General features: G+C 43.1%; 2 protein-coding genes across 3 annotated transcripts in view; both read left to right on the top strand.

Moving 5' to 3' along the window:
- Nucleotides 1–9,171, top strand: part of slc6a17 (solute carrier family 6 member 17) — a 52,094-nt gene extending 42,923 nt beyond the window's left edge. For both annotated transcript variants that reach the window (XM_003220190.4, XM_062978394.1), the window contains exon 12: nucleotides 1,254–9,171. In XM_003220190.4, the coding sequence (XP_003220238.1) occupies nucleotides 1,254–1,622 (369 nt within the window). In that variant the 3' untranslated portion in view covers nucleotides 1,623–9,171. The remainder of the gene's footprint in view (nucleotides 1–1,253) is intronic.
- A 13,942-nt stretch (nucleotides 9,172–23,113) lies between these two features.
- The window catches only part of kcnc4 (potassium voltage-gated channel subfamily C member 4), a 44,400-nt gene continuing 43,616 nt past the window's right edge, over nucleotides 23,114–23,897 (top strand). The window contains exon 1 of the mRNA XM_003220235.4: nucleotides 23,114–23,782. Coding sequence (XP_003220283.1) covers nucleotides 23,114–23,782 — 669 coding nt within the window. The remainder of the gene's footprint in view (nucleotides 23,783–23,897) is intronic.

Below are 23,897 nucleotides of genomic sequence, written 5' to 3'. Positions count from 1 at the left end.
AGTACTGGCCCCTGTGGGACCCCACAACTAAAACTTGTGCGCCAGCTGCGACCATACCTTGTGAAGTATCTGGCTACGGTGGTCCATGCCTTAGTTACCTCGAGGTTGGATTATTGCAACGCACTCTACGTGGGGCTGCCTTTGAAAACGGCCCGGAAACTCCAACTAGTTCAGCGGGTGGCAGCCCACTTACCTTTCTGACCGCATCTCCCCCTATGAACCTGCACGATCCCTTCGTTCATTGGGGGAGGCCCTCCTCTTGCTTCCACCTCCGTCACAAGCGCGGTTGGTGGGGACGAGGGGAGAGGGCCTTCTCTGTGCCCCCCCCCCCCCCGGAACACGCTCCCCAGGGAAATTAGGCAAGCTGCCACCTTGGAAGTGTTCAGGAAGAGCCTGAAAACCTGGCTCTTCACACAGGCCTTTGAATAAGTACCGCCCACTATACGCTAAACCCTTATACTAGCGGTTACTTCTGACCAGTTGTACCTGTTGGTTAACTCCTCGACATAGCCACAGGGTTCACCCCAGTTTAAGGTTCTCCCCATGATCTCATAGCACCTTAACTTCCTTCATGTTTACAAGTTTTACTCAGTGCACTTTGCCCAGTCCATTGTATGATTTTATTGCTGTGTTTTATCATGTGTTTTATAATGACTGTGATTTTATTTATGCCTTTTAATTTTATTTGTGTGTTTTTTGTATTTGATACTCTGTATGCTGGTTTTATATCTGTGAGCCGCCCCGTCCCTCTGGGGAGATGGTGGCGGGGTATAAAAATAAAATTATTATTATTATTATTATTATTATATCTGCCCATCCTCCCTACAGAGGATGAGACCAAGATGTTATCTTGCCAGTGAAGTAATAGTTGTCATTGGTTGCAATTCAAGGGTTGCACATAGTATAATGTAGTAATCCAGAATTTATATGTGATAGTTCAGGACATAGATGTTGACCATCAAAGTCCATTTTATTCCTTTGGCAGGGAATCCTTTTATAACTTTATGACTTGCTGCTGTTTTTTTTAAAGAAGGGACAATCTTCTAAATTATCAATTTGTCTTAAGCAAAACTGAGATTCAGGTACTGTAATTATTCCTTACAGCTCACTTTTCTTGGTGTTGGAGGACAGGTAACAGTTAAATGCTTGCTACTGTGCCAAAGAAAGCATTGGGGAGACCAATCAAATTATCTCTAAGATTGTACTGGTGGTGAAGTAGACAAATGGCAATGACATTTCCCTTTTTCTTCCAGGCTGCAGAGAAATTTCTCTATTATCCAAAATGGGCCATGGGTGTTCTTGTCTCCCTGATCATACTGGCTATCCTTCCTCTGCCCGTAGTCTTCATCCTCCGTCAATTCCATCTGATATCAGATGGTTCCAATGCGCTGTCTGTCACATACAAGAAGGGGCGTATGATGAAGGACATCTCCAACTTAGAAGATAATGATGAGACCCGTTTCATCCTGAGTAAAGTACCCAGTGAAGCCCCATCCCCAATGCCTACCCATCGTTCTTATCTGGGCCCAGGGACGACATCTCCAATGGAGATGAGCAATGTAGCCAATGGACGCTACAGTGGTGGGTATCTTACAGCTACCACCCCTGAATCTGAACTGTGACCATCAACAAGCAACCTACCCCTACTTACTGAATGAAGGAGAGGAGGCCCTAGAGAAAGAAACTGAACTTTAGGAATCCCTTCCCAGAATTTACAGCAGTCAGGGACCACTTGGTGTTGAGAGGGTATAAAAGCTGGGAAGGGCAAACGCCTTTCTTCTGGCCATCTCTAGCCAAAATGCCAGAGCCCTCCTCAGTGAATAATAGTAATAACAGATTGCAATAAATTTTATGGGCATAAGGACAATTTTAGCTAATTGGTACTGAAAACCTTTGAAAAATCACTCATATTCAAGCAATCAGAGGATGGAAAGAGGAAACAAACCAAGGCAACAGCCAAAGAAAAGATGTCTTGCTTCCTAGAAGCTCTCTCTCTCTGTCCATCCCTTTCCTCTAGCTAAGAGAAGCATTCCCATCTCATTCAGCTGAGTATGTCTAAGCACTTCTATTCATAGCACAAGGAAGGTTTTATCAGACAACCTATGGTTTTAAGCTTTGATAATATCCAGCTTGCACACTAGCTTTAGTGAATGCTTCTTACAAGTCTGGGCCTGATATATATTCTATTGACAGCACATTACAATGCCCAGTGGTGGGGAAACCAAAGTTGATGGGGGACCAAAAACTGTAAGAGAACTGAAGGAATGTTGTTTCAGTGAAGTTTGCATTGATATGCTTGCTAATATTACATGCAGTTTCCTTTACCAAAAGATGGCTCAAGCAATAGTATAAAGTATAAGTTCAGTTGTGTGCCATGTGTGAAGGGGAGAATCAAGGAATCGTGTGTAGGGCATAATATTTGGCATCAGTGTCATCACTCCTGGTCTCATTTCTCTAGCTCAGACATATAATAAAATACTCTTGATAACAACTCTTCAAGAGCAGCTACACTCTGCTGCAGCCTTCCTTCAACCTGATACCTTCCAGGTGTGTTCAGTTTACTGGGGATGGTGGAAGTTACAATCTAACACACTGGGGGGTATCTGGTTGAGGAATGTGGCTCTAGAGGCACACTGAATGTATGCAAGTGGCTTTCTGCATTGTTAGTTTGAGGACTAGTAAAAGAACATTTTAAAAAATGTCTTTATATCTTCAATATAGCACTCACCCATATGTTGGGTCTATCAGATTTTCTGAGTAACATGTTACATTTTGTGGCTCAGAAAATGTCATGCCTCCTCCAGATGCTGCATTCTTTGCCTTTGTAATAGAAGGGAGGAATGTGGATGCACATGTGTAACAGTCACCCATAAGAGATAGCAATGACATTATTAATAACTAATGACATAGGTCTCTTGCTTAGTCATATTTAGTTGATGACTCAAGACCTGCAGTGCAATTCTTTTTTTAAAAAACCCTCTTCTTAAAAGTTTTATATTGTTATTCTTTTAGCTAGTTGGCTGTTGTACAATTCAATGTAGGAGTGTGTGCATAGCGAGATCCTTTTTTCAAAATGTTCAAAATTGCCACATGATTTTATAACCATTTAAAGAATAATTTTCCCTTTCTTAATTTGGTGTTTTAGCATTCCTCTGCTGCACTGTTTGTGTGTGGGAGCATGCACCTAGTCTGATTTTTTTAAAAGTGGAAAACAGTGAATAGGCTACTCTTTTACCACCACCATAATGAAACAGTGTACTTTGCAAAGAGATTCAATGCTGTTATGACATCATGCAGTTGCCAATATCCAGAAAAGATTTAATCTGTTTTTAAAAAATATTTTTTTTAAAAGTCTCCCACCCTTCCTGTTTGGTCAGGAAGCTCTTTTTAATGTTTAGTCTCAATTCTTTTTCTTGAATTTTGAACCTATATTTGGAAGCAGAAGAAAACACACACTCCCATTTTCTCTATGATAACCTTTCAAATATTTGAAGGTGGCAATCATATCTCCTCTTCAGCTATGAGTCACTTGCCTTGATAAGAATGTTTTGCCAAAATAGAGTAAAGATTGCAGATTTAAGCCTTCTTACCTGGTTTTCCCCTGCAGTTGTGCTTAGAAGTGCAACATAATGAGACCATGTGAAGCAAGCATTAAACATAAGCCTTGGCACTCATTCCCAATGTGATCTTGGGAGTTGTTGAGTTTTTCTCATGTATTGCTGGATGGTGCTAACATTTCTCCATATAGATGGTTGTGGCAATATACAGGCAGCCAGGTTGCCCTTGGAGTCTGCTCCAACTCTGATTATATGACAGTAGTGAAAACTCAGAAGGAATAAGGAAATGGCTGTAGGAAAACAGAGGATATATTTGTTCCTGCTAATCAAGAAGTGCTGGTGCTTCAGCTTTAGGAACCCTTTAACACTGCCCCGCAACCTCCCTCTTATAATTCAAGAACTGATTGGAAGTGTACTGAGATTTCACTTTCCAAAATCTAATGGGTTATTCTGTAGAGCTGGCTCCTCTCCTTCTTGACATTCTTGTTTTTTATTTGGATTGGGTGGTTCAAGTAAAGATTCAGAATTTGGACTCAGAGCATCTGAATGGAACTATTACTAATACACAGACATGTTCTTGTAAAGTGGCTGAGAGGATAATAAAAGAGGGTTCATTGACCCTTCGCAATTGTTTTATCAAAGTAACTTGTGAGTTTTGAAAGAAAGGAGCCATCCAGCTGAAAAAAAACTGCTGTCTGAAAGGTTTGTGTGTTGTAGAAGGCTTTCATGGCCAGAATCACTGGGATTCTGTGAGTTTTTTGGGCTGTATGGCCATGTTCCAGTAACATTCTCTCCTGACATTTCACCCGCATCTGTGGCTGGCATCTTCAGAACCTCTGAAGATTCCAATCACAGATGTAGGTGAAACATCAAGAGACAATGCTACTGGAACATGGCCATACAGCCTGAAAAACTCACAGCAACCCACTGAAAGGTTTTTCTTTATTTTTACATTTAATCCTTCTCCACCCATCTGAATGTATGTATGAGTATGCAGACATGTACAAAAAGCAAACACACTCCTCTTCATCTCAGCGTTTTCAGTGCTGATCAGTTGGAGAGAATAAAGGATGGGAGAGGCATGAAACAGACTATGAATTCCCTATACATGGGATAATCGCCTAGATTTGCTTATTGGTCACACTACTATTCCGCCTTTCTGCCAGTGAGTTCTTGACAAAGTTATTGAGTGACCTTGGTTTAGTTATTCTCTTTCAGGCTGACCTAGAATCATAAAGTTGGAAGAAACCACAAGGGACATTCAGTCCTATCCCACTGGACTATTGTGTGGATCAAATTAACAGGAAAGGAACCATGTAGATTAAGTCAGACCAGGAGAGAAGTACTAATCCAAGGATACTCTGGTGAGTTTCACTACATAGTGGGAATCAGAATCTCCCACATTCCAGAACAGCACTTTAACGACTAAAGCACATTGATTAACTCCTTGGAAAAGCTCAGGATTTATGTTATTGTTCTTTTCCTCTGCCCATATTTTTTCTTCCCCCTCTCCTGAGGTCAAATCAACTTCTTAAGCATGGAAATTTTTAGGGACTTGACTGCCAGAGTTATATCTATTTCTGCTGGTCCAGATTCTTTGCTTATGCGCATTGGCATATTACTTGAGAAATTCCATAAGATGACCAGAGCCAAATCACAAATCAATGCACCGCCACTGGAGTGGGTAGACCAGACCTGCAAGGGAACCAGATCTGTGTCACATTTCTATGGTATCTTGGTCACAGTCTCATGGGCCAAACCTGTCATTTTGGAAGGGCCCATTGCACTTCACACTCTTAACTAATAGAGCAATGGCAATGGGAAGACAAAGAGATATTATATTATGTGTGTGAATATGTAAATATATATAGAATAACCCATAGATTCTATTTCTATTGTATATTTATTCTGTAAATGGTGGTGTAAATTCTGTTAAATGACAAACATATTCCAAGAGTGATAATGTGAACTATTTTCATTCTCAGTACTGTACAGATATATTTTACTGTATATTTGATATATTTATAATTTTTTTAGTGTATGATTGGTGACCACACCCTGCTGAGCTGCCCACTTGGGGGGTGGGTGGGGGAGCACTAAGGGGCACTGCCTTCATTATTTCTGTGGAAATGTTAACAGTATTATATTGTGGCATTTTGCTAGGCTTTAGAATTGGAAAGTGGTGGGATTCAATGTTAGATGCCTTGAGCAATCGCTCCATGGACTCTTTCTGTGTTAGAGCTTATAGCGGCCGTTGCGTTTGTTTGTTAGGAGCATTTCCTATAATGCTGTCACTTACAAGGCCATTCTGTAGCTTTTCTTATTGTGATTATTATCTGTCAGTGAGTGTGGCTTAAGAACATCCCCAAACCGACAGCTTATTCTGAAAGGTTGTGCAGTTATGTTCAGGATATATAGCAGGGATGGGGAAACTGGTCCTCCAGATGTTTTTGACTACACCCCCCATCTTCCATTACTTTTAGCCATTGTGGGTGAGATTGATGGGACATGGAGTCTAATAGTAGCTGGAGGGCTACGTATTTTTCACTCCTGCTATGTAGCTACAAGAATGTATCAAAAATTATGGTTGTGTCTATTGAGGATCAGAAATACAGAAATGAAATTAGATGGGGAGCTTCAGAAGTCAAAATTTCTTTTAAAAAACCTTGCTCTTTCATATAGAAGGGTCATAAGACCTTTATTTAGATACAGGTAGCTGTTGCTTAACAGATATATGATAAGAAGTGTCCAAACTTTGCAAAATAAGTAGCCATAATCATATAATGAGTAGTCTATGATATTCTCAGTTGACATGGAGTATTCTCAGTAATTACCCCCATCTGTCATTTAGCTGAATCTGTAGCTGTTACCTGCCCAAAATGGACACACTAATGTCTTTTAGCACAGGCTACAACTTTGTAAAGCACAAAAGACCAGAAAGAAAAACCAGTATTTTAACAGCCACTTCCACCAATGCAACGTATTTAGAATGTATCCCACAGTTCCTGTTTTGCTTACTAGCTGAATCCACATGGTTGGGATATTAAATATATCAGTGTCTTGGTCATTTGGGCATAATCAGATCACATCAGGTTTTTACATTTTGGCACAGCCACATAAATATTTATGGCTGGAATCCTTTGCTCACTTACATGGGGTTTTTCCATTAAACTCAGTGGGACTTACTTCTGAGTAGAATGTATTGGGTTCTGTTGTAAGTTGTTGAATTGTTTGCCGTAGAAAGGAATTTCAGCCACAGCTAAGCACACTTAATTGAAATGGGCCTTTAATCTTTCCAATAGTGCAGCTCTTGATAATAGCACAAGCAACATATGCAATCTACATGCCAATCCAGAAAATGGATTCTCTATGTAGTAGCAAACTTCCCCACATGGATCCTTTTTTCAAATCAAAAACCACAAGCATAAAGTACACCCCGGGATGCTCATCCAAATGCTGGTGACTATACTGCCTTCACTCTGATCCAGGTGTGCATCTCCCAGCCACATTGTGATGCACATAATCAAATGATCAAGTGGTCAGGACCAGGTGTAAAGGCATAGACTCAAGATGCACTATCATTTCACATCATAAGCCCTTATATTTTGCCATGAAAGAGGATTGAAGCCAAAGCCTTTAAAGGTTAAAGCACCTCAGTTGCTTTTGCTAAAAGATACAAAGGATGAGCTCTTCAGAGTGCTGCTAAAACAACTATTGTCTGATATATCCCTGCTATGATTCTTGAGTTAAATCTCCTCTCAGTTGTGCAAACCAACGGAGTGACCTTGGGCAAGTCATATTCAGCCTCAGAAGATGGCAAAGGCAACCCCCTCCCCAAATAAACAAATCTTGCACACGCACACACAAAAACACCACACCTTGAGATAGGATTACCTTAGGTCACTGTAAGTTGGAATCAACTTGAAAGCATATAACAGCAACATGATCAGTCTCGATGACCACTTTTTGGCTTATTTGTACCATCATAAATCAAGCTCAAACTTATCACCCCATGTGGAGATCTTGTTCCTTGTTTCAGTGTGTCTGTACATCAGAAGTCACCCTGATTCTTAAAAATGTACTCTGAAACTGAATACTGAATAAAGTTGCAGCAAGTCATCGTGACATGTAAAATCATCAATATGTCTTGGATCTTTGAGTAGGAGTGCTCAAAATGGATCCACTATAAGGAACAAGTAGTAATATACTTTGTGAGTTCATCTTGTAGTATTGAAATCAGAATGGTTAGAATTTTCCCTAAATGACCATCCTTTGAGTTTCATTCAAAGGATGTAGATCAACCTGACCAGCATTTCTAAAATCAATACAAAGTTATCAAGCTGGGATTTCCATAGTTAAAAACTCAAGTATTTCACCAACCATGAATATTCCTTACTTTTAGCAGTTGACAATCTGTATTTTGCCTCTGTACTATTTGAAATACTGCAGACTCCTTCCTCCAGCATCCGCAGGTGAATCAACACTTTCAGGTTAGTCTAACACAGTGGTTCTCAACCTGGGGTCCCCAGATGTTTCACATAGTTCTCACAAAACTTCTAGGGTGGGTAGCATAGCAGAGAGCCTGCCAAATCAGTACTTGGGGGAATTATTTTTTAGACTATAACACTGGTTGTGCTGGCTCAGGGATTCTGGGGGTTGTAGTCCAAAAAATAACTTCCCCAAGTTCTGTTCTGAGCAAGTTACTCTCACTACCACTGCCATTGGTTAAATTTTAAGGAGACAACTTTTTTATCTGATCAAATATTACTAGATATTCTTGCAACAGCCTTGTATTTTAGGTTAATGTGCCACCGGGTCCAACCAGCAGCTACAAAAAGTGGCTAGCATAAAACTGGACCATTTCCCCTCCTAAGTACTTCCTTCAGTCTTCACTCTGTTTGGGATGGTTTAACTTCAGCTGCGAAGCTTCTTTTCCACCTCAGTTTTGGACCAAGCATAGCAGGTCTATGCAGAACACTCAAAGAGGCCTATTTTCCCGGGAACAGCAAGCATAATATTTCACCTGTACTTATTTAAATGTTGTGAACTCACTTCAGCCCCAGGCCTCAAAGAAAAGGAGGCTAGAAGAGAAATAAATAACCTGCCACAGAGATCCTTTAAAACCCAGGGTGTTACTCATTAGAAATATTGAAATGTCCACTGACTTCACAGTGAGACGGGAATAGGTAGAAAAAAGCAATCTAATTTGTCTGAAAAACTGGTGTGTCATAAGGAGAAGATAAAGAAAATAGGATAGAGCTTAACTGAGCAAGTCCTGCAGCACTTGATCAGATACCCTTAATAGCTGAGCCCTGAATCCCTCTCTACAAGGATGTCTATAGCTGCAGGGAAAGAAGCAGAACTTGGACCTGCTGGGTTTTCTGAACTGTTCTAACATTGTGTAATTAAAAACATTGAAAGCACATGTCTCTGCTGAAACTTTACTGTACTGGGGGCAGGGGGGGAGCACAAATACTAGTGAGTGTGACTTGTCTCATATACAGTGTAACCAGTGTAACTACCGTATGCACCCTGTGTCAGCAGGAGAAATCTGTTGTATGGGAGAAAAACTGTAACAACAACTCTTAGCAGCAATTAAAAAGAGTTTCTTCTTTACCATGCAATGTCTCCAGGGTCTCCTTTGTTTCTCATACTTGGACAGTTATGATCTGGAATATAAACATAATGTATTTAGGCAGAGACTGGCGCCACTGCAACAGTATCTTTGGGCAGGGCTACTGCTTTAGAAATAACAGCATTTTCTCTCATTTCAAATATCTTCTGCATTTTGTGGTACTAAGCAGATATGTACCATATTTGATTAAGGCTGGAATCCCAGCCAGAGTAGATCAATTAAATCAACTGGATTTACTGGTGTGTTGATTGATCAGTCAACAACTGAGTCATTTAATTTATTTTAACTCTGACTAAGAAAAGACCCAATCAATCAATTGTTCGATGGTCAATCAACACATAGGCAAATTTTGTTTAGTGGGTCTAGTTGTGACTAACAAAAACATCCAGACCATTTATGGGTATTCTTGGCTAACTCAGGGATATCCCAGAACAGCTTACTTAAGCCATTATGCTTCAGGTCTGTTGGCCTACAAAACCCCCATGATCACAACCTCCATCAATCCAGACTTTTACCCTTCATTTCGGTAGATAATGAAGGAAAATCTATGGCTACTGATCCATCCAGTTACTCAATAAGAAGAAAACTTGCTTCAGAAGTCCATGTTCTGTCTAATAAATCCAAAGGCACTGGAATGGCTGGGAAACAGAATCTGTTTGTGGCCATAAGCCTTGTATTAATGTGTTGTATAAGCCTGACATCCTGTTGAGATGCCTCCAGGCTGCGAGATAAGGAAGTAAATCCTATTCATTTCAGCTAGAGCAGACATCGATTTAAACTGGATTTACCTATGTGTTGACTCACTATTCAACAGCTGACTGAATGAGTCTCTGTAATTGGAACTACCCGCAGTCTCCTAGTTAAAGTTGCCAGATTTGGGCAACCTGGAGAAAAATGCTGGTTTTAAAAACACAGCTGAATTAAGATGGGGTTGGAGCCAGTGTTAGCTGTTGGCTCTAATATCAGCAAAACAGTACATTTGCTTTAGGTCTTAGCCCAAACTTTAGAAGAGCTATTCAAAGTACTGAACCTAATTTTGGGATAGGGTCCAGCATTTTGGCTGTGCGCTTTAAAATTCAGCATGAAACCTGGAGCAGCTTCATCACCTTACTGAACATGGCTGGGAGGCGATACCTAGCTGTCTCTACTGAGTGGCGATGCAGAAGGTTATCCAAGAGCTTCACCACAATAACATGCCATGAGATGAGCTGGGTAAGCACCATGCCCATCAGCACTCTCTGTGGACTTAGTGAACTGATACTGGTGAGCCACACAGGATACTGCTGCACATATGCATGGTAAGTATGTACATGCCCAATACCAATCCAGCCTCCCTCCCTATTCAAAGCACATTTTAAAGAATGTAAGAGATCTCATATCATAGCCAGAAATATTTGTTTTGCTCTGAGCTAATAAAAACCATGCTTGATTAAAGATGGAGCAGGATTTTTTTTAAAATTTCAGCTAAGATTGCAGTGCTGTGCTACTTACTTACTTAAGCGATTCCTCATTATCTGAGTATGATGGTCATCTAAGTGTAGTGTCTTGGCAGTGGGTATGTAGGTGACTGCATAGTCACCTGGGATTAATCCCTAGTGAAAAATGAAATCATCCACCATCAGTTAGGAGCCTCTCCACCCCGCCCTCCCCAACTCCAACCGCCACTCTGAGGTCATAGAGTGAAGAGGAGGCAGCAAGGTAGATACAGCTCCATCATGTCTCGTCCACCAGCAGCTGGGATTGAGCCCTGGAACTGATGGAAGGACAAGCGGCTACAGAGTCACAAGAGAAAGCAACTCGAATAACACTGCCACAAAATTTATTTGCTAAAATACAAAAGTCAAAATATTATCTGAATTTAAGCTTTTCAGCCAGAAATGGAAACAAATAGCACAGGATCATATATTTTGACAAATAGTAGATTCGTGTGAATCCCAAAGGACTGGATCGACAACAAATTGGATAAAGGAATAAAGGGAAAGGAAATCAGAAAGCTTACACCTAAGTAAACATGCATGTGCACAAACTGCAGAATTTACATTCCAGATGCCTGAATTTCACTTGCCTGTTTCCTTTTCACCCTGTAGATCAAGGTGGACAAAGCACGGCAACTGATCTAACAGATAGATTCCCATTTTCTAGCCAAAAATAAAAAGATGAATTGTCTCTCCTAGAAGCCTCCTGAAGGATGACCTTTCAAATAGGCCATCTATTTAGGAGCATGAAAGTTGTACTATTTAATATCAAAAATACCAGTTTTTCAAAGTCAGAAGTCCTCTTCAACATTTCACAGATGAAAACTGGGACACTTGTGACCAAGGAACATCACAGTGTTGTTAAGATGACAAAAGTTAACAAAGAAGGCTTAAAAAGTTAGGAGAGGCTGCAGCAGCTTGCTTTTGCCTAAGCATACTCGAAAGGATAAGATCCTATAACTTGTTCTCCTTTCTCTCCCCTGGTGAATTGTTCAAATATAAATTACTTTTGCACTTTGAATTTATTTTGCAGAAATGGAATTAAGATGAGGACCAAAACATAAAATGAGAGGTGAAAGGAACTGAGACATTTTTTAAAAAAATAAGAAAAGGTTGAACACCATAGGATTATTCAGATTGACTCTGCCAAATTGGGATGGTTGACAGGTATGGCTCCAGCTTTGTAAGCAACTCCCCCCCCCCCCCCCCCGATGTTTATGCACATCCTAGAGTGTTTTGGTGGCAGATAACTGGTCCTTGTATGATCCAAAGTCACTCACTGCAATATAAATCCATTAAGCAAGGGCACCACTATCGTGCCTGTACAACCACAAGATGTCTCCCTTCTCCCTGAGTGTTGAGTGAAGCACCTTCAAGTGCTGATTTCTTTCCTTTCCACTCTGCTTGCAGCTTGGTTGCTTCTGACACAGAGCATATGTAGAGGTAGCTGTAACAAACTCCAAAAATACACATCAAGAAAATACCTTTATTATGCCAACCAAAAGGTGTAAAATACATCACACTAGCTTTTGGAGCCAGCTGGTGTCTTCACCAGGCAAGACTGTTAAAAACCACAGAAGAAAAGTGTTGATGCCAGAGTGACAAGCCTGCATCTTGTTTGAGATACTTGCTTCATCTGGTGCTTAAAGTAGTCTCAAGGGAGGGCTGATGCAGGAAGAGGTCAACCCCCCTCTTGTCCATAAGAAGATGTAGGACAAGAAGCAGCAAAAGGCTGGTAATATCATTTCAGTTCCATTAACAGCCATAAAATAACTTTCTTAGATATCAGAGCTAACTGTCCTGTGCAAGTCAGTCAGCCACTTCATAGCCAGTAAAGAGTGAACTTCTCAAGAAGACTCTGTACTCTTGCATATGGAAATAACTTTGGGTGCTCTGGTAGATAGGTAAAACAGATTCTGAGAAAGAAGGTACAGTGTGTAACAGAAAAGGACCCAATGTTTTCCACAGAGACAAATGTTCTGATTGCAGATTTTCAGAGCACTATTTATACTTGACTCTAGACATGGGACATTACATTCACAGATATCTGAAATACTGATAGAATAGTTTGAGTTTTACTGGCCCATTTGAAAACAAGCACTTTTACTAGCCAATTTGGAAGTAAGCACTTTTACTGGCCCATTTGGAACCAGCATAGTTGCCATATCCATCAAAGGCAAGGTTGGTACATGATGATATCATGACTATTTAATAATTTACCAAGTTGTGAAGACTGATGCTTCTTAAGGCTATAAAAGTACACCACAGGACAAAAATGTAGCTCATTAGAAAGGGAACTGGACTAGAACAACTGGGATCGACAACAAATTGATGCTGTGTAGTGTAATATCTATAGAATAAAAGGGTCATTCATAAAAAAGGGAATGAGACATGGAACAGAATGAAATACATTCATATGGAATTAGGTTTGGAACAAGTGGCTCTACAATAAAATATTGCATTGTCTTCCAGGTAGCCATGCCTCGGTTGGCCTTTTTTTCTTTCCTCATTTTAGAATTTATATTTTTAAAATGTATTTTATTATTGTGATGGTGGAGATAGAAACACCTTCACTGCCATTCTTGTTGTTATACATCTTCAAGTCAACTCCAATCATGGCAACTCTGTCATAGCATTTTTTTTCAGCAAGATTTGTTCAGAGGAAACTTGTCAGTGCTTTCATCTTAAACTGAAGAACTGTGACTTGCTCAAGGTCACACAGTGGGTTTCCCTGGCTCAGTGGGATTTGAACCTTGATCTCCCTGAGCTCAACCTCGACACTGAGGAAAGTAGCTCATGCTGGCTTCCTATCCAGCCCTAGCTACATTAAAATATTAGATTTCTCCACTGAGATTGATGATTAGCTATTCCTTCCTTGCATTGTTATTCCATCTTATGGATATTTTAAAACAGTTCCTCGGCAGATCTATGAAGCAAAGGAGAAAAAGTTCTTATATTGTTTTAATATTGATGCATCTCTTCCTTCTTCTTCCCTTTCCAGCCACTTGTTCTGTTTTGGAATTGGGTTTAGTTCCAGGCCTCTTCAAGATTTTGTTTGATGCCAGACATGGAAAAATATTATCACTATAGAATAAGAGATGTTAAGAGATGTAGCAGATGGTAAACAGCAGACAATGTGGTCCAGCATCCCACCACAGACAATAGTAGAACCTAAACAATTCTATCCAGGCTATCTCTGACTGGCAATTCAGTTACCAATGGCTGGCTAAATGGGGGGGGGGGGGGGGGGCTGAGATGGACTACAATCCAACTAGTGAGGCCAGTGGAAGATGGTATTGCAATCCCACTCATGAGGCTAATGGATGATGGTAGAGAAGAAAGCAAAGAAAATCAAGTGGCCCAGCATGACTTATCTTTCTGTCTCCCCTATGGCTATAATACTGTGTAAGCAAGTTAGTAATGGAGGGGAAAAATACTCCTCCAGTTCATTCTCAGCCTTAGAATCTGAATTCAAAAAGGTATCTAACAAGGTTACTAATACTAGATAACCCTCACAACACTACTGGGAAGCTCTCGAAGCCTGATCTTGATGCCAAAAAGGACTGCAAAGCATATCTGCCTCATCATAGAGGTTCACCACACCTTGTCCCAATCCATTTTACCTCTCAGGCAAAGATCTCCCTACAGTCAATCTAGTTCCATTACCATAAGACAACCTGAATCAGAAATAAAGGGTATCATGATATTGTTTCCAAAAAATCTCAAAGGATATCACACGTCATCTCCCCAAAGGCAAGTACTTTAAGCTGCATGGTCATAGCTCAGTGGCAGAGCGTGTACAAGACATACAGATGATCCTACAATCAACTCTTGGTGTCTTCAATTAAAAAAATCTCAAGGAGCAGCCGCTTGCCTGGTGAGAGTCAGAACAGACCATATTTGGCTAAATGAGCCAGTTAATTGACTATACACAGCGGTCAGTCACAGGTAACAGCAGTGGTGGTTTTTAAACAGGGCTTGGAAAAAACATATTTTTTGGATTACAAATGCCTCAGGTAGCAGGGCTGCTGGCCAAAATCAAAAAGATTGCCCAAACTCTAGTTTTAAAATACGTCCTCATAGCCATCTCCTGATGACAAAGAGTCTGACTTTGCTGGCCTCCCATCTTCTAACTATGGCAAGCATTTCTGTGAAAATACAGTATTCAGTTTATCTCTGGATAACTCAGAGATGTGACTGAAACATAGATTTTCTGTTTGTAAGCCAAGAATAGACATATTCTGTAGCCACAGAGTTGTTCTGTCTTACTTTTGCCTTCTATGGAACTCCAGATGGGCCAAAAACATTCTTATGGCTGCCATTTTGTTGACCAAAAGTGCCTGGGTATCACCACAGGCTGTGAAGAAAGAGCAATTTCTCTCCCTGCCCTTGGAAATCACATTGCACAGCACCATAAAAGGTTTACAAATTATTGTGATGTGATTTTAAATGAGAAATTTGCCATTTTGTAGTTGAAATTTTGGGTGTAGCCAGGACCCAAAGTGGTTATATCCAAACTGAGAAAATATTTTAAAACTAGAGCTTGGGCAACATGGTTCTTGTACAATTCCCACCCCTGATTAAATCATTCTGTATGACAGGAATGGAGAAAAAGAAGAGAAGGAATCGAAGGAAGACAAGTATAGCCCCTCATCCCATTTGTGTCGCCGCATCCTATGCTATGCCATTTTACGAGGGGTCACTTTGAGGAAAGAGGCAATGTATGTACTCACTCCCAAATTTGGGTGAAGCTCCAGAAGTAACTGAGACAAGCAATACCAATCTGGACCTTTAGTGGCTAATCTCGACCTTTAGTGCATATGTGGATATAAAACCAAACTGCTGACATTCATCATCCTTAATCAAAATGTTGGGAGAGACTATAGGTTAGGCATGGGCAAACTTTGGCCCTCCAGGTGTTTTGGATTTCAATTCCCATAACTCCTAACAGCTGTTGGGAATTATGGGTGCTGAAGTCCAAAACACCTGGAGGGCCAAAGTTTGCTCTTGCCTGGTATAGGTCTTTATAGTTCAACACATTTCAGCCCTCCCAGGCAGAAATATACAGTCAATGCTCTCCTCAAAAATGATTATCCAAGTTTCAAAACTTCCAAAGAAAGAGACTCCATCATACTCCAAGGCAGTATATTCCACTGTCAAAGAGCTCTTATTGTTCTTCCCAATAAGGTTTTTGTGTGTGTGTCAGGAGCGACTTGAGAAACTGCAAGTCGTTTCTGTTATGAGAGAATTGGTTATCTGCAAGGACGTGGCCCAGGGGACACCCGGATGTTTTTGATGTTTTCACCATCCTTGTGGGAGGCTTCTCTCATGTCCCCGCATGGAGCTGGAGCTAATAGAGGGAGCTCATCCGCACTCTCCCCGGGTTGGATTCGAACCAGCAACCTTCAGGTCAGCAATCCAACCTTGAAATCATCAGTCCTGCCAGCACAAGGGTTTAACTCACTGCGCCACTGGGGGCTCCATAACATTCAAGTGGAACCCCATTTTCTGTCATTTGAATCCACTGCTCCATCTTTAACATCACATTTGTTCAAATATGTAAACCTGACTATCCCGTCCCCTCTCAATATTCTCTTCTCCAAGTTAAACATACCCTACTCCCTAAGCCTCTCCTCATAGGGCTTGGCTTCCAGACCTTTGATCATTTTGGTTGGCTACCTCTGGGCATGTTCCACTTTATCAATATCTTTCCTGAACTGTGGTGACACAGTCACAGCTGAATTCTGACCAAAGCAGATCTTCTCTCTCCCTTCCAATCCTGTCATCTCATAACAGGAGATTTACCAAGACAGAGTTTTTGGGCATCTGTTGTAGTCCAAAAAACCAATTTTCCCAGTTCTGATCTTAGCCTTTTATCTCCAGTTGAGAATGCAGTACACATCTTGCTTTGAGGACAATAACCTGTCAGCCCACATAAGAACTCGACAACACCATTTTCGATAATAAATGGAAGATACTTCAATACAATCTTACCACTGAAGCTGTTTTGATGATACCAGTTCCCTTGCTAATGTTTCAGAGTTTTGTGGATGTTTAGCCAATTAGTCAACAGCAGCAATTTGGCCATCAAGTTTGTGCCTGATCAATTTATCATACATGCCCTAATTATGACAATCGATTAAGAGAGTGGTTTCTTTAATCTCAAGGTCCATGCATTGTGCCTTTAACAGCAGAGTTTTGTATGTGCTAACAAAAAGCACTAAACAAGCAGCATCACTGCACTTCTAAATGCAGGGACTGGATCATTAGTCCAACAGTGGGCTAATTTAATTAATTCCATTTGCCGGGCTCCTTCTTGAGCTCAAGGAAATCCAGCACAAGCCTTTTACATTACTTATAAATTAATTGACTTGAGTAAATGACAAACTTAAAACCTATCTGAGTGGAAATTGATCCAGGCTATGAGGGGATCTTGGCTAAGGTTGCACCTACACTAAAATGGTGCATTCTGACACCATTTTAACTGTCAGGGCTCAATGCTATGGGAATTATGGGAATTGTAGTTTCACAAGGTTTTCTCTGCCAAAGAATGCTGTTGCTACACCTAACTACAAATCCCAGAATTCCATTGCATTGAGTCCTGATAGTGGAGATTGTGTTCAGCACCTTGAGTAGTTCCTTTAAATTTGTCACCTATGCCTGGCTTCACCAGTTTACTGACATGGAAGCCATCAGTATTATGTCTTTCCTGGAGACTGATGTCTCCGTAAATGACATCATTTGACATAGTCAGGATAAAAGGCTCCAGTTGGAGCCAAAGAAAGCTGGCAGGCCGGCCCTAGAATTGGCAGAAGTGGAACCTGGATTCCTCCCATTCAACTTCTGAACATCTCAAAATAAATACGGAGCTACTTTATCCGGTGAGATATTATAGACCGAAATGTCAGCCATGAAACAACAGGAAAGATCCTGATCTGCCTTAAAAACTAAAACACTGATCTAATTAGGCCAGCTGTGCATTATCATAGCCAAAGACATTCCTTCACTTCAAACCACTCCAGTTCTCCCTTGTCTGATATTTCTCACTTTGTAGATTTCTGTACTTTGGTGTGCACCTTAAATCTCTCACTCTGAGTGACTCCCTGGCTGGCACAGGACCCTGCTCAAGACTGCTTTTTCAGAGTTAGATCCCGAACTGTCTTGATCACATTCCTACATTTGATGATACTTGACATGACGTGCCTTGGCTTCTCCATTGTCATTCCCCGTGGTCTACAGGTACGCTCACCTAGGCAAATGCTACCCTTAAACAAGACCATTCTGTGAGAAAGGACTAGCAAAAAAAGAGGATGTAGCCCTGTGCATTTTCGACTCTGACCTTTTCCACAACTATTCTTTTGTCCTGCCTGAATACCACAGCAATGTGATCCACAACAGGAATATGGCCCTGAAAGAAAGGAAACAAGGCATTCTCATCCTGTGCTATAGTTTACAGAAGCTAGTCTACTTGGGTAGAGATAAGTCTTCCCACACCCCTGTTCCTGGACTAAAACTGTTGTGTAAGACAGTCTCCAATCTGGTGTACTCTAGATATTATTCTTGTTAGTCCTGCCCATTAGCTTTGCTGGTGAGGGCTGATAAAACTTGGTCCAAAACATCTGGAGAGCATCAGGCTGAGGATATGTGGAACCTAGGGTTGCCCTATTAAAATTCTGCTTCTTCCCCACAGCTATATGAACATGGAATTGTAGAGTTGGAAGAGACCACAAAGGCTATCCAGCCCAACCTTCTAAACATACAGTTTATATTATGAAAAAAATGTCCTGTTGGAAATAGCAACCTCCCAAGCCTTTCACTATTTATTTGTTAATGCATATACAGTAGAGTCTCACTTATCCAACACTCGCTTATCCAACGTTCTGGATTATCCAACGCATTTTTGTAGTCAATGTTTTCAATACATCATGATATTTTGGTGCTAAATTCGTAAATACAGTAATTACTACATAGCATTACTGCATATTGAACTACTTTTTCTGTCAAATTTGTTGTTAAACATGATGTTTTGGTGCTTAATTTGTAGAATCATAAGCTAATTTGATGTTTAATAGGCGTTTCCTTAATCCCTCCTTATTATCCAACATATTCGCTTATCCAACATTCTGCTGGCCCTTTTATGTTGGATAAGTGAGACTCTACTGTATTTGCTATTCTGTATTCTATGTGTATGTTGATTTGCCAGTTTGACTGTGCCTCTTTGGTATAGGAAGCATTATAGACATGTGATTGTACTGAGCATGTCCAGACTCAGGACTCCATTTTGTAGTCCATCTGCTTTTACACTTCAGTAGAGATGGATGCATGTTTGCATCAGACCTCAGTGGAGGTGGATGCATGTTGCTGTTTGGACTTCAGTAGAGAAGTGCGACTTACGGACTTCAGTGAATACAACTATTCCTAAAACTATGGACTATTGATTTAAAATGAGACCCTGTGCACTCAACACACAGAGAACTACATCTTACCTACAACTGAACTTTAATGAGAAATGTGCCTGTATGGTGAATTAATGCAAGATGTTTGTGAGTAAACAAATATGTTATTTTTCAAGGAAGACTTTGTTTTTTTATACCTGAAAGAATATTTTAAATAAAGAGGTTTCAAAGGAGTATAATTTTTTTTGGGGCAATTACAACTGCAATTTCAACTTCAAATAAACAACCATTCTCTGCTAACCAAATATATTTTTTGTTGTGCATGTCTTTGTCCTTGGCAGTTCAAAGACATGGTTCTTCAGTTTAACAGCTGAATTACCTGTGTGCCATTACATAAATGCTTATGAATATCACTTGTTCAAAGGGTTGACTTCTAACAAGGTCATGCTTTTCTTGACTAGTAGTTTTCAAAAGCTGGTCTCCGCATGTTCATGGAGATTGACATTTGCCAAACAGATATGTCATAATTTTCATTTTCAATAAGTTTATGATTGTAATTTATTTCCAAAGAGATATGTGCCCAGAGACTGGGTGTAGTTATTTCCAATATGTGCACTATATTTTAAAACAGAAAACATTTTCTAGTCAATGTTCATATGTGCACAGAGGTGTACTAACTTCAGGAGAGAAGTCATTCCAAGATGCTGGTATCTCTCTTTGGGGCAACATTCTATCTCTTGGTAACAGGACTTTGCTGTCAAGTCAGCCTCCTCCATCTTTGCTGATGAAGTTGCCTTCTCCCAACTCTAATCCACATAAGTAAAGCTGGTTTGAGCATTGGACTATGGCTCTGGAGACCAGGGTTCAAGGTTTTGTTCAGTCATGGAAACCCACTGGGTGACTGTGGGCCAGTCACATGCTCTCAGCCTCAGAGGAAGGCAAAGGCAATGCTCCTCTTAACCAAGAAAACCCCATGATAGTGTTGCCACAAGTCAAAAAGGCCTTGGAGACACCAAATGACACCAAAGCTGCTGGTGAAGATGGATTTTGGAAGCGCTTAATGGTTTCTCTGGTTGGTCTCTCCCGTTGCTTTTTCTTCTGTGTTTGAAAAAGAGAGCTGGGCCTTGGAGCCAAACCTGCACCCTTTGGGGCCATCTTCACAGCCAGTTCCTCCTCAGTTGGACCACTAAGGTTGTGTCTACACTGTAATGCTAGTAGTGTGACACTAAGTGAACCCAATGATACGAGATCACAGAAGTGGGAGATCTCTGTCCAAGAGAGCTGGCGCCTCACCAAACTACAGCTCCCTGGATTCCATAGCATTGAGCCATGCCAGTTCAAGTGGTGTCAAAGGGCATTCATTCTACAGTGTTGCTTCAACTCCCACAATTTCTAACAGCTGGTATGCTGGCTGGGATTTCTGGGAGTTGAAGTCCAAAACACCTGGAGGGATGAAGTCTGCCCATGCCTGGTGGAGATTCATCCTAAGAGACAAAGTTTTAAAATGTTGCTTTTTTTGGACTCTATCCTTAAACCCACCTAACCAGGCTGATTTAAAAAGGACAAACTTTTAGAAAGTATCCTCATAATACTCCCTCCAAGCAGCAACTCCCAGAATTCCAAGGAATCAAGGGATGGCAGTTCATAGGTGCCGCCATTTCCTTCCTTGTATTGTCGAAGGCTTTCATGGCCAGAATCACTGGGTTGCAGTAAGTTTTCTAGGTTGTATGGCCATGTTCCAGAAGCATTGTTCCCTGATGTTTCGCCTACATCTATGACAGGCAGTCTCAGAGATTGTGAGGTCTGTTGGAGACTAGGCAAGTGGGGTTTAGATATTTGTGGAATGTTCAGGGTGGGAGAAAACTCTTGTCTGTTGGAGGCAGGGGTGCATGTTGCCATTGGCCTCCTTGATTAGCAATGAAAAGCCTTTCAGCTTCAAGGCCAACAGATACTCCACCACACACATCAGAAGAGTTGCAAGGCCAAGAACAAGTGACCAGAGTAAATACAAAAATCCACCCAGAGGAAAAATGTTCTTACCATACATCAAGGGAAGCACTGGCTGCATAGGAAAACTGATAAAGAAACACAGCTTAGAAACTATCTACAGACCCACTAAGAAAATCCAGCAAATGCTCCATTCAGCAAAGGACACAAGGGATCCTGTCACCTCTGCAGGAGTCTACCATATACCAGGCAGCTGTGGACAAGTCTCCATAGGGACCACCAAAGGCAGCCTTGCCCAAACACGAATCAAGGAACATGAAAGGCACTGCAGACTCACTCAACCAGAGAAGTCAGCCATAGTAGAGCACTTGAGGAAACAACCTGGGCACAGCATATTATTGGAGAACACAGAAATGATGGATCATTCTAACAGCCACCATGTCAGACTACACAGAGAAGCCACTGAAATCCACAAACAGAAAGGAGGATACCATGAAAATAAACAAACCTGGCTACCAGTATTTAAGAACTTTAAAATCAGGACAGTAAATATAGAACAACACTCAGAAAACAGGGGAATTCCAGACAGGAAACAATCAGAGCCAGCCAGCTAACCTGCCAACAAAGGATTCCCCCAGGCAGGAAGCAGCCAGGCTTTGAAGCTGAAAGGCTAAATCAATAGGCCAATTGCAACATTGACATTTGCCTCGAGCAGACAAGAATTCTTTCTCCCGCCCTGGATATATAAACCCTTCTTGCCTAGTTTCCAACAGATTTCACAACCTCTGAGGAGGATGCCTACCATAGATGCAGGCGAAACGTCAGGAAAGAATGCTTCTGGAACATGGCCATACAGCCCGGAAAACTCACAGCAACCCAGCGCCGAGGGGGTTAATGCCTCCGCCGCTCCTCCGAAGCCGGGAAGCCTGGGCCGATCTCCGAGCGAGCGAGTGAGCGAGCGCGCGCCGAGTATCCGGGCAACAGGCGCCGCGAAGCCTCCGGAGCCGCGAGCGGGAACCCTGCGGAGAGCGCCCCCTCTGGGCCGAAGGAGGCACGCGCGCCTTCGCCGCCGGGGCAGAGGATGCGCAACAGGGCGGCGCGCCCCCTTCCGAGGCGACCCAAGTGGCTCCCGTTGAGGCAGGACTGGGCGGAGGAGGAGGAAGGGGGAGTGGGGCCGGCACCAACTCGCCTGAACTATGGCTCTGCAACGCGTTCCCTTCGGCGCCTCGCCCCTCGGGATCCGACTCCGCGCTGATCCTGAGCCTTCTCAAGCGCCCGTCGGGGTTTGGAACTGAGACGCCAGGAAGCGGAGTCCATTGGGCGAGAGCAGGGGCAGCGTCTTGGGCCGCCTTGGAGGCCGGCAACCGGGACCCCGTGGCCTCGCCAGGGCTGCTTTCCTCGCCGCCCCCGCCTCCAACCCGTCGAGGAGAAACCCGTCCGCGATTCGGGTCGGTTTTGTGTTGCTTTGTCGCTTTAGGAAAGAGCCAGTGGGGAGGGAGGGGGAAGGAAAGGCGAGCCTCGCCTGCTTCTCTCTCCCTGCGTGTGTGGCTCTCTCTCTCTCTCTCTTTTCCTTCGTGGGCGGGAGAGGAGAAGGGGCGTGTGGATGAAACGGGAGCTCTTCCAAAGTTTAAAATCCCCCGCCATCGAGTCAGGTCCGGCCGGAGAAGGGGCGAGGAGGGAAGGGCGGCGGGCTCAGCCTCCTCTCGCCTCCCCGAGGCTTGTTTTCCTGGCGCCGGATTCGCCGCTCCGGGGTGGGTGGCCATCTGCTCCGCATCTGCGCCGAGGGAGAGCGGACCCTCCGGCTGCGCGGTTGGGGAAAGCGGAGAGGAGGAGGAGGAGGAGGAGGAGACCCCGCTCACAGGGTCCTTCCCGGCATCGCAAGGGATCCGTGCACTTGTTGCGGCCGCTCCTTCGCTTTCGGGGGCAATCGCATCCCTCTTGTGCGCCTGATCCCTTGGCAAAGCACCCAGGCCGGCGTCGTCGGAGGTCTGGAGCACCTTGGAGTAGACAGGCGCCTTCCCTCGCCCTCTGACTTCCCCCAAGGGAAGGCTTCACCGTCCTCCGAGGGCGCCTCCTGCGGGGCCACCAGCCTCCGGTGGCTCTATGCTCAGCTCGGTGTGTGTCTCCTCTTACCGGGGGCGCAAGTCCGGGAACAAGCCGCCCTCCAAATCATGCCTGAAAGAGGAGATGGCCAAAGGCGAGGACACCGAGAAGATCACCATCAACGTGGGCGGCACCCGGCACGAGACCTACAAGAGCACCCTCCGCACCCTGCCCGGCACCCGCCTGGCCTGGCTGGCCGACCCCGAGGTCCCCGGGCCCACCGAGGATGCCCAACACGAGTTCTTCTTCGACCGCCACCCGGGCATCTTCGCCTACGTGCTCAACTACTACCGGACGGGCAAGCTGCACTGCCCGGCTGACATCTGCGGGCCCCTCTTTGAGGAGGAGCTCACCTACTGGGGCATCGACGAGACCGACGTGGAGCCCTGCTGCTGGATGACGTACCGCCAGCACCGAGATGCCGAGGAGGCCCTTGACATCTTTGAGAACCCCGAAGCTGGCAGTGGGGCCGCCGGGGAAGAGGCCGAGGAGGACGAAGGGGCCCGGGAGGCCACCCTCCAGCAGCTGGGCCTCGACGACAGGCCGGCCACAGGGGCCACAGCAGGGACCGCTGGAGCAGGAGTGACTGGAGGAGGCGGCTGCTGCCGCAACTGGCAGCCCCGCATGTGGGCCCTCTTTGAAGACCCCTATTCATCCAAGGCAGCCAGGGTGAGTTGGGCAGCAAGGGTGAATATACTACTATATTATTATGATTATTATTGTTACCTACTAGCTTGGGTATCTGGCGTTGCCCGGATTATTTTTAAAAACCATTTTTTAAATT

This window comes from Anolis carolinensis, chromosome 4 (genome assembly GCF_035594765.1).
Source record: "Anolis carolinensis isolate JA03-04 chromosome 4, rAnoCar3.1.pri, whole genome shotgun sequence".
In the NCBI taxonomy this organism is placed as follows: domain Eukaryota; kingdom Metazoa; phylum Chordata; class Lepidosauria; order Squamata; family Dactyloidae; genus Anolis; species Anolis carolinensis.
The sequence above is the reverse complement of the archived record's forward strand: the minus strand, read 5'-3'. Positions and strand labels throughout refer to the sequence as shown.